Source organism: Perissodus microlepis, chromosome 5, assembly GCF_051167445.1.
Source record: "Perissodus microlepis isolate ML-2025 ecotype Zambia chromosome 5, ASM5116744v1, whole genome shotgun sequence".
Taxonomy (NCBI): domain Eukaryota; kingdom Metazoa; phylum Chordata; class Actinopteri; order Cichliformes; family Cichlidae; genus Perissodus; species Perissodus microlepis.
The window spans coordinates 7,614,950-7,625,837 of record NC_140465.1 but is presented as its reverse complement, the minus strand read 5'-3'; the positions used below and the strand labels follow the sequence as shown (position 1 = coordinate 7,625,837).

General features: G+C 39.0%; 1 protein-coding gene across 1 annotated transcript; it reads right to left on the bottom strand.

The window, feature by feature from the left end:
* Positions 1-927: 927 nt before the first annotated feature.
* mdfic2 (MyoD family inhibitor domain containing 2) lies at positions 928-10,570 on the bottom strand. Its single transcript, XM_084927565.1, has 4 exons — positions 10,363-10,570; positions 10,143-10,230; positions 6,271-6,492; positions 928-3,426 (listed from the first exon to the last, which is right to left on the bottom strand). Exons 2-4 carry the CDS (start codon positions 10,228-10,230, stop codon positions 3,170-3,172), a joined length of 567 nt encoding a protein of 188 aa, XP_084783691.1. The 5' UTR covers positions 10,363-10,570; the 3' UTR covers positions 928-3,169.
* Positions 10,571-10,888: the final 318 nt, after the last annotated feature.

Below are 10,888 nucleotides of genomic sequence, written 5' to 3'. Positions count from 1 at the left end.
CCAAATGTCACATTGAGGTTATTTTTTTTCTTTTGCAGATGCAGTTACAGAGAAGGCTCTTTTGAAATCCGCTCTGTCAGGTTACCAGAAAATACTCAAAATAGTGCTCGTAATGCCCAGCATCGTGTGAGTTAACAGCGATGTGATGAGTGACGTAAACACTGTTCACACCCGTATCATTAAGTCATCGTTGCTAAACTGCTGTTTGTAATGTTTAAGTAGAGCTCATCAGGCGATTCTTGTGTGATTATTAATCCAAACTAAGCTAAAGTTAACTATGTAAGTGTTCATCTCAAAGTTAAGGTTATGAGTTTCGAAAGAAAGAAAAAGCAAATACAAGACTAAAGTAAATTCAAATTTTGAGGCGTATAATAACTTAAAAATTTAGAAGATGATGAGTAAGGAAGAATAGAGCTTTTAGCCAAGATCCTCAAACAGCGTTGCTGTTTTTAATGCTCGTAACTAGAAAGCTCTTCAAGGTCAGAAAGTACCACATGCATTTGGTTACCTACAGCATCTCAAGCAACTGTCAACACGTTCTCACTCCCAAAGCGTAACATTTTACGCTAGGTGACAAATCGTCGGTATATTACGCTTCCGGGCACCCAACACGTCCCTATATTACAACATCGGAAAAATGAGTAAACATGAGAACCGTTTGGAATGAATCTACACATGTAGATTTGTTTTACTTAAATTGCTTTGGAAAACACTACTAACGTCATTAAAGTGCTGGTTAAGGTTACAGGTTCCGGTTAGGGCTGGAATACATGGCTCGAACGTGTATTACCGTGGGAGCGTTATTCTACTGGATTTCATCCATAACCCGGCACGTAGCATAAGAACGCAAAAGGTGACCTTTCGCGTTCCTCAGGAACGCCTCGGGACTTGACAAACCATCAGCATATTACGCCTCAGGAGTGAGAACGGGCTGCAACTGTACAATTAACTTTACAGTTTACAAGTCATGGTTATTTTGACCATTTACATCAACAACTTTATTAAATTCAAACATGTTTTCATTAACGTAAGATGTACAAAAAAATCACTTTGGGAACAAAAAAAATATTCAAGTGAAATTGATACAAAGAAAATTTGCCATGAAGCCGTAACCAAGCAGCATTAATACTGCATGGTTAGCTGACTAACACGTTGCCTGGTACATGACTCTGTCCTTCAGCTATGATGACTCATAAACACTGTCTGAAGTTGACTTCTGGGACACGTTCTGTACAGTGATCAGGGTGCAACAACTGCAAACATGACAATGAAAGGTCTTTCAAAGAGTCAGTCTCAGCACTGTACCAATATAGTACCATTACCATGGTGTGCAGCAGCAAAACAGGAGTGCTCTACAATGGTCTTCTCGTTAGCAGAGTGAGATTACTCTGTCTTTATATGTAATGGGAGAAAACAAATGTTTGGTGCAGTAATTGAACATAATCCAGTAACACTGTGTTGTCTCCGTGCACTCACGCTGACCTCTTCGGGATAGATGATGATGCTTAGATGATGCTTAAGAACAATGTTGTCCTGTATACCGTTCTCACTGGCATAGCAGCTTTGCTCCTGTGTCCATTTCCCATAATGTGACAAGGACATATTTCAGACTGAAGTGATCCAAACAGTAATCTACCACTTGAGAGAACTGTCTTTGAGAACAGAGGTTGAGGGGAGTGACAAGGACAAGTGTTCTACAAATGCCATATCTAAGAGCTCCTGTGTTTCCAGTGGCACTTGAACTGAAATAGGCACGCTCAACAGGGGACAGGCTTCAAGATTTTTTTTTTCCATACTTCAGAAAGACTATCGTGTTGAAGTTGGAGTGCTTGTTGGTGTGTCAGAGTGTGTATCAACAGAGCTGCAGTGGAATTTGCTGGCCTCAAGGCCGTTGAATTGTTTGTGATGCCGCTGCTGTCTTGCTGCATAGTGAATATACTGTAAAACTGAAATGCAGAACACTAAATTACTCATACTGTTAAGGCATTCACTCACACAGTATCTAGAGTAGGTGGTGATTTTTACTGCTATAATGTAAGGTTTTATAACAACTGACATGAGGAGTTCAGAAATAATAATATTAATAATAATAATGTGGTTTAGCTAAATAGTTGAACCATGCCAATCATTATATTCAAGTGTTCCAGTCACTTCCACTGTCACAGGTGCATAAAATCAAGCATCTGCTTCCGGTAGAAACACTTGCCACATGTGCAACAAGTCCAGATGTGAATATACTGTCATGGTTATTTTGACCATTTACATCATCAGGTGAAAGTTTGGTTGAGGGGGGATTATGTTGTGGGACTGTTTTTCAGGAGTTGGGCTTTCGTTCCACTGGAAGGAACACTTAATGCTTCATCATACCTACATTTTGCACAGGAAAAAATATTTACTCAACTAATACACAGACTTATTTGCCATAACCTAGAATCTGTTTTTTCCTCATGAGTCCTAAAGACAGTAAAACATCTTGTGTCATGTCTTATAACCCATCAGTAATCCACAATATTTATCTTTAGTTCTGCCCCAGAGTAAAGTAAATGGATTACTTTTAACCTGACTATTGAAGTTTTATTAATCTGTATGAGCAAAAGCATTCCTAGTCTTTTTATTCTCAGAAAAAAGTGCAAATTTGAAATTAGAGCTTTTACGGGCATGCTGTAGCTTCAAAATAAGTGCTAAAGCTAGCTTGTCAGTTTCAAAAGGTTTCCCGTCCCTTTTTTCTCAGACTTGGATAACAGGACACTAAGAAGGAAAAAAGGATGTAATTGCTGAAGAGTTATTGAAGTACTATTGTTAAATAAAATGAAATAAAGGTGAAAGTCTCTCTTTTTTCTATTTAAATCCACTGGTATAGTGTAAAAAAGAGGTAAAATGTCAAAAATTATATCTTTGCCCAAGTACTTATGTACCTGACTGGATATTAGACCTTATCTAATACTTAAATATTTAAAGAAGTGGAACAGGCAGTCTCCATTGTACACAAGTCTTAAGAGACATAAACACAAGCATACACAGATAAATAATGCATATGTTTATTATCATTGTAATATCACACTGGTATTTATTTGTGTTTTAGCCCTTAGAAATCCTCCACGTCACACTGAACCGTCACATGTTTAATGGTAAGTTTCTGCTTTTATTGGTGAATATTATGAGTTTCCTACTAGTGATAACAAATTTCCGAAACCTCCATAGCCAGCTCCAGGCAGTCACTTGCATCATGACAGGACCCAAACACACCACAATCCAAATCTATGTATGAGTCATCATCACTGCTGGATGCAGACTCCGCTGTGGTAATGACGTGTTTGTAGCTGGGGCAGCAGTGATTGGCGAGTCCCTTGCAGGAGTCAGGTAGCATGTGGATCATATCGTAGAACCGACAGAAGAGACAGTTCAAGACAATTCCTGCACAGTCAACTGAGGGAGACACACATGATCAGGAAAATAATGTACTCAGTAGTGTGTTTTTTCTTCTTTTAAATCAATATACATTTTTTTGTCTTCATAAAGGGCTGCAACCCCTTCACACTTTTACAATGACCTATTTGAAATAATGCGTGATAGATAGCGTTTAAATTATATCTCGGAACATAAATCATCCCTGCTCCTATAAGAGCTGGGCTTCACTTGTATCTTATAAGATTTTAAAAGCCCCCTTTCCTTCCTTTACACATGCATAATTTAAGAAATCATGCCTCGCTCCCTCACAGAGAGACAAGCAGGAAAGCTGTTTGGAGACATAATCAATTACCAGAAGTCTCTCTTGTATACTTTGCCAGGAGCACTTCCAATGTGCGTTGTGGTTACAGTGAGACAATGCTATGTGTCTTTCCAGCATGCTTTGCCAAATGGTTCCCCCATGGGTGCTATGAAGTGTGAGATCATCAAATGACACTGACCATGAGCAGACAGTTACTCACTGAAGAGTGTCACAGGAACGACCTTATGACTTGCGCTGCAGAGAATTCAGAGAAGGTATACCCTCTGCAAGGCTTCACTGTTCTCCTAAGCTTTTATATAAATATGTGGAGGTTTCAATCTGATCTTAGTTCAAGTACATGTTGGAGAAGACAGGTTGTGGGTCTGTCTCATTCCTGTGAACTGATTCTTAATGTCATTTCTTCAAATTTTGACTCAGAATTCACAAAATCTGGTTATAGTTCAAAATTAGACTTGTTACACTAATGACACAAATCTAAAAAGATAAAATGATGAAGGGATATTTTATATCAAAGAGGTGAAAGAGCAACTCTGCTTTGGCAATGTATAGTATAGACCAGCGGTCCCCAACCTTTTTTGCGCCACAGACCGGTTTATGTTCGACAATATTTTCACGGACCGGCCTTTAAGGTGTTGTGGATAAATACAACAAAATAAAACTAGTACTGGTGCAAAGAAAGAAGATTTATTCATAACACACGAGCAAAGATGCAGGGAAACCGTGTTAATGATAAAAACGATTAAAAAAATAACGATAAAAACCCTGAAAACCATAAATTTCACACCCGACCCTCAACTGTCGCGACCCAGTACCAAACGACTGACGGACCGGTACCGGTCCATGGCCCGGGGGTTGGGGACCGCTGATATAGACTGTTTTGCATAATCAATATTGAACATCAAAACTCGGGAAGAGAAAAAGACATTGTACTTTTAATCTCATACTGAACTGGTGACACTAATCTTGGGTGCCCACTGTTGTTGCTGCTAGTTTCATTATGTCTGTGAATCATCTACATTAGCTTATTTAGTCTACATCTATATTTCAGCCACAGTCAAGCATATGGACCCATACAATACAACACAGCTTTACAACAAACAACCTCGTGTCAACCTAAATGAGAACAACTCTCGTGAATGGATAAGATGCAACATATGAGCAAACTACATGTATTTCATCATCATATCCTTTTAATATGGTAGGAAGTAGAAATGGATCCAAGTTATATCTCTGTATGTAGTGCTACAGCTTTGTAACTGTGGTCAGTTGCTGTCAGCATGCAACTGAATGGGGTCAAGCTGGTATCTATAATCAATAATATGGTGATTAACTGTGATAACTTTGTAATTTTTAACTCAGCAAAGACCACAAATCACAAAATTAAACAGAAATTCATGGGCACTACTTTCAGAGTTCAGCCATAACCTCATAGATTTGAGGCTAAAGTTCATAATTGCTCCACACAGAGCAATGTAGTTGCAGCAGGATGGCAGTTTAATTACAAAATGATAAAGGCGCTCGGCAGGCTTTTATAGAGGAATGTAACCTGAGTACAGTTTAGATGTGTTGCAGATGAGCTGTGCTCATTGGCTAATTCACACTTATTTGCAACATGTTGGCAATCTGTCTGTGTTTATAAATTCTTGCAATGCTTCCATTTCTTTCTCTGGGTCTTGGAGTTTGCGCTGCATCTGTGCTGCCTCCTGTTGTTCCTTCTCTTTAAGCATTTGCGTATTTCTTTGGAGTGCTTCATCAAACATTACACGCAAACCATTATTTTTCTGTGACACTTGAAGCTTGCACACAATCTCTTGATGTGCACGGTCTTTGTCGGCCTGACTGAAAGTGATTGCAATCATCCGAGACAGACTGCAATTGAATGGAGACAAGTTGCCTCTCGCCAGGTGACATGTGCAATTGCCCTGAGATCGAAAGTGATCGTCCAGAGGTTGAAGGCGTTGAACGTTCATCCTCTGGGCGACCAGTTGGTCATCTCGACTGCTTGTAATCACTTGTGAGACGTTTACTCTAGGGTGTCTGCGTCTACAAGACAAGAGCCACATCTTTTCTCATTGTCAGTAAATAAAAAGACATTCTTCTATTTCCTTGCATATTAAACCATATTTATCGTTACAACATTACCGTTTTATTAAATTTTTTTAGTTTAAAAGAATTGCATCAGAACATAAACAGTCTGTGTTGTAATCAGTTATGCATCTGGATCTGAAGTAGTGATACTTGTGGCCTTTTTTTGCATTAATCTTTCTCTTTTTTGCTGCAGTTTGAGTTTCTAAATTATTCAGCCATTTTCATAATTGATTGTATTAACTATATTTAAGCATTCTCACAGCATAGTAAGACATAAAGCTTGCAATTTGTCATTTTCATAATTATCCTGCATATTAATCATTTATTTCAACAGCAGAAAAGCTGTATTTGGATAAAAAGTTAATTTCAAAACAATTTTAATGACGTCTCGAGAAAAGAAGTGGCACTGAAGACAGACTTAAACAGTAGAGTGAAGTACTGGTGTCATTTACCTCCTGTGTTGCTTTGCTGCGAGGAGGAAAGAGAGTCTGTGCTGTACGTTTCTGCAGAGGAGGATCTCCTTAGGTACATTTTCAAAGAGAAGAGAGGGGCAGCGGAGCCGTCACGCTCTCTAGGCAGCTTAGCCTTGGTGTCTCTGCTTGTCTCCCCAGGCTCCATTTCTGTAGAGGTATCAAGTCTCCAGCTGCTGACTTGAACCTCACTTTCGATTCTTTCTGTCGAATAGATGAAATGTTAAACAAATGAATCCTACAGTAAAGAATCAACAAACAACATCTACTGTAGTCTTTGAAATAAGTACTGGAGTACTGGATATGTCCCAAAATCAAGTATATGTGCAAGAGTACAGAGAGCAGAGGTAACTGGTTCCACTGGTTTGCAGGTAATCTTGTGTAAAGCTGCTGATAGTACTTTAGGGTGGTGAACAGTAGGGACATCACTCTAATGTCCATCCATCGATCCATTCTCAACCGCTTATCCTTTTCAGGGTTGTGGTGGGGGGGCTGGAGCCTATCCCAGCTGTCGCAGGGCTAACACATAGACACAGACAACCATTTGCACTCACATTCACACCTATGGACAATTTAGAGTTTCCAATTAACCTATCCCCACAAACTGCATGTTATTGGACTGTGGGAGGAAGCCGGAGTACCCGGAGGGAACCCACGCAAACACGGGGAGAACATGCAAACTCCACACAGAAAGACCCCGGCCTGATGGTGGAATTGAACTCGGGATCTTCTTGCTAACCACCGTGCTGCCTAAAGTCCATACACTAATCGTGAATGGTGATACAGGAAACTTTTAGCGTAGGTTAGCTTTAGCAGGGTTAGCTCATTTGCACCATCCTTTCCCTACACACACAAACTTCAAAACAAAGCACCTAAATCCTTGTAAAACCTACAACTTCTCACTATCACATTTATTTTTCCTTTTTGTAGAGATTTTGGCCTATCAGTTTGAACTGGCCTTCAGAACTAGCAGGCTATTTCCACACTATTTTCTTTTTCTGTGCAGAGGTAGCTAAAAATTAGCATACAGACGTAAGACTAGAATGAGAATTAAAAAATGGGGAGATGTTCTTCTGGACCTTTGTAGTTATGGTCACAGAATAGCCAAGAGTGAACAGAAGTGGAGCTGGAGCCATAAAAATGTAATGCTGCAGAAGTAAGTGGCAAGTTTTACTACTTTTTCAAGGGGATCAAGAAGTTAAGGTAAGAGATATAGTTTATATGGTCTAGTGTTAGGGATGTCACAGTATTTTGCAGTATTTTAAACATCAAACAAGGAGCAGAAAATTCTAAAAGAGCAGCCACCTTAAACCAAAACAGTCAGATGCTTAGTATATATGCATGTAGGCTTCTGTTTTTGATTTCATTAATGCTCTTAAGTCTGCTGTAGTTATAATTTGGAAATAGGTGTCATAATGAGTATGTATCGAACAATACAACATTTTTTATTTATTTTATCAACTTTTCTTCTGACGATGCTGTCTGTGTTGAGCGCTCAGTGAATCTGCGTTCGACTACTCCGCCTAGGCTGCACTGTCGAATGCAGATCCACTGAGCTCAGCGCAAGCTAGCAAGACAGAAGCTAAGCTCGTTGCAACATGGCAACCGCCTCAACGCTAGACGAAATTGAACCTCCCCCATCCTCATTCAGATCTGGCGTTTGGAACTATCTTGGTTTTCATGTGAAGCATGACCCTGATGGTAAGTGCGTCATGGACAAAAGTAAAACAGTATGTCGGATGTGCCACGCAATGCTCAATTGGTGGGAACTAGTGCGTTAGCGCAGTTAGCTTGTTAACGTGTTGACGCTGTCCAGCCCCACGCACGGGGCGATCAGCGGTAACTCGTTAACGGAGATTTGCTGCGTTATGGCGTTAATGTCATTTTAACGAGATTAACGCTGACAGCACTAGTGGGAACACAATGAATATCACTGCACATTTACAGCGACATCATCCTAGTGCAAAGACAAGTGGAAGCAGACAAAAACAACAAGCACGCATGCTACAAACTTTACCCAAGTCATTTAGACAGCCGTTAGCACATGATTCTCCTTATGGGGACCTGATATGTTTAATATGCTGCTGAGAATATAGCCCAGAAAAAGCATATAGTATAGCTTTTATTTTGGAAAGAGCCATTTCTCTGTAATAAACTCTCTTTTCCAAAGATGAGTGATTTCTCGATCAGATAGATTTGTTTTTTTTAATTTATTTTGTTGTTTCAGCAACATTACATTTAAAAACCGTACTTTTGAGTTAAAATATACATTTATAATTTTAATAAATGACAAATTAAAAAGGCTTGAACATTTTTTTGTATCGAAAAAATATCGAACCGTGACACCAAAATATCGAACCGAACCGTGAATTTTGTGTATCGTTGCACCCCTAATATATATATATATATATATGTATATATATATACGTGTATGTATATATACATATATATATATATATATATATATATATATATATATATATATATATATATATACATATATACGTATATATATATATATATATATATATATGCATGCCATCAGTCACAGAAAATCTGCATCCTGATAAGCACAAGTAAAGACATTACTGATGTTGTGTAAACTGTGTATTTTTGGAAATCCAGTAATTGGGAGATTTGTAAATGATTTCAGTACATTTCAATAATAGAAAGTTACCACGCATCTTTGTGGATCAACTCTTGCATTGAACTCTCAGCAAGAGAGTAAATAAGTGATAAACATAACTGGAAATGAAAAAAGAAACGCTGCTGGCCATATCCCATTCTGACAGCTGACACAATGAAAAGATAAAAACATATCTAGCCTGTGCTGGTAGTTCCCAGAAAAGTGTGGAATTTCTGGAATGAAGGGGTTGTTATTGTTAATTAATACGTTAATTAATACAGATAATAATGAATTACTCTGCTGGCAGCAGACTGTTTACTTTTTCACCACCTATTCCGAATGAAATATTCACCACTCCTTTCTGTGTTTTACTTAAGATTTAATGCCCGATGATTTATTAATTTTTGAGAGTGAATAAAATGTATTTGTTTTCCCTAAATTCTCGAAGAAGAGATAAAAATGGACATTGCTCAGGGCCGCATTGTCCATTTTTAAGATTTTATTAGTTTAAAAAACAACTGCTCCCATCAAATAACAGAGTTAAACATGGTGTCTCGTGTTATCATCTTTTGTCAGCGTGCGAGACTCTTTTATGTCTCATTAGAATTGTTTGTGTTTTTACATGTCATGTCTCCGTGATTGAATGAGAAGTGAAGAAGGCAAGGATTGCTATTTGAAGTACAAGTTAAAATAAACTTGTTTGAGCTGAGAATGAGCATGATGCTCTCGGGTTATCAAATGAATTAAGTAAGAAGTGCAGCTGGTCTATGCCCATGACCATTAACTGATAGAGAAATAAGGCCTGGGGGCATACTATGCATTTTTCAGGTTTTGTTCCAGTGTTTCACTGAGCCGCACTCACTCATTAGACACCACAGTTGCTCCGAGCGGTGGGTCTGAAGATAATTTTACTTCATGTTTAAAATCTAAATGCAAACTGGAAGTATACAACAAAAATCGTCTACAGACTATAAAGAATGCATGTAAGCAAGCAACTAACAAAGAACAGTAGATGATTTGAAAACAGGGGGTTTGTTGGGGAAATCATTCTCAAACTGTAGGGCTGTTCACAGTCACTAAAGTCAAATAACTGCACAAGGCAAGCAAATGATGGAACAGTAAGGATGGCACTGGCTATCTCAGATCATCACAACAGAGATTTATAAGAGACGTGACAACTCTAAAGTGACACTGAGCTGTTTTTCTACAAACCTAATCTACAACTCACCTCCTTTAACCCATGTAGAGCTCTCCTCACCACCGTTTACACTCCCTTTGCCTTTTGCATCAGCTCTCAGCGTTGTTTCATCTGCCATCTGGTCCATTGCATCACAGATAAAAAATGCATTTAGTATGACAAACCTGATTATCTCAAGCCAAAAATATGTGGCTGCACACAACTGAGGCTAACGTGGCTTAATGTCTAACACAGTGTTACCGCAACTCACCGTCTTCGTGCGCTGGTCCGCTCTTGGGATTGGGTCGTCACGCGGCCAGCTGCAACATAGTCTTCTTGTCCAGGATGCGGAGGCAGCTGTTTACATCGGCAAAGCGTAGCGCACCCAAGACAGATCATCCCTTTTGCAATGCACAGCGTCCATTTGGCCTGCTGCCTGCTGTGCTGTAAGGCTCTCCAATATTCCAGTGACGCTGGCAAAAAACCCACTGGAGATCTGCTCCTATCAAAACATCACTGGGACAAAGTCAGCAACATTTTATTAGTTTGAGTTATTACCCTCTACAAAGTGATAATGAAGCAAAATGCAAGTGCAGAGGGTCACATAATCAAAGGAAATATCACATTAAAACTATAATTCCCCATTCAAATGCATTATTAAGCAATCAGGACACACAATAAAGAGATTTTATAATGTTATAGTAATAATGTGAGAGAAAAAAAAAACCCAGCTACATTAGAACAGAATGGCAAGACAGGCTAACTCAGTCCCTCCTTCGAAGCTGGGCACATATGCA

Bases quoted from the DNA above. Each gene is read 5' to 3' on its own strand.
- mdfic2 (XM_084927565.1), bottom strand. From the start codon at position 10,230: ATGGCAGATGAAACAACGCTGAGAGCTGATGCAAAAGGCAAAGGGAGT. The intron at 6,493-10,142 runs GTGAGTTGTAGA...TCTATTCGACAG, and splicing joins CTCTACATGGGTTAAAGGAG to AAAGAATCGAAAGTGAGGTT. The intron at 3,427-6,270 runs GTAAATGACACC...TGTCTCCCTCAG, and splicing joins GCAGCAAAGCAACACAGGAG to TTGACTGTGCAGGAATTGTC.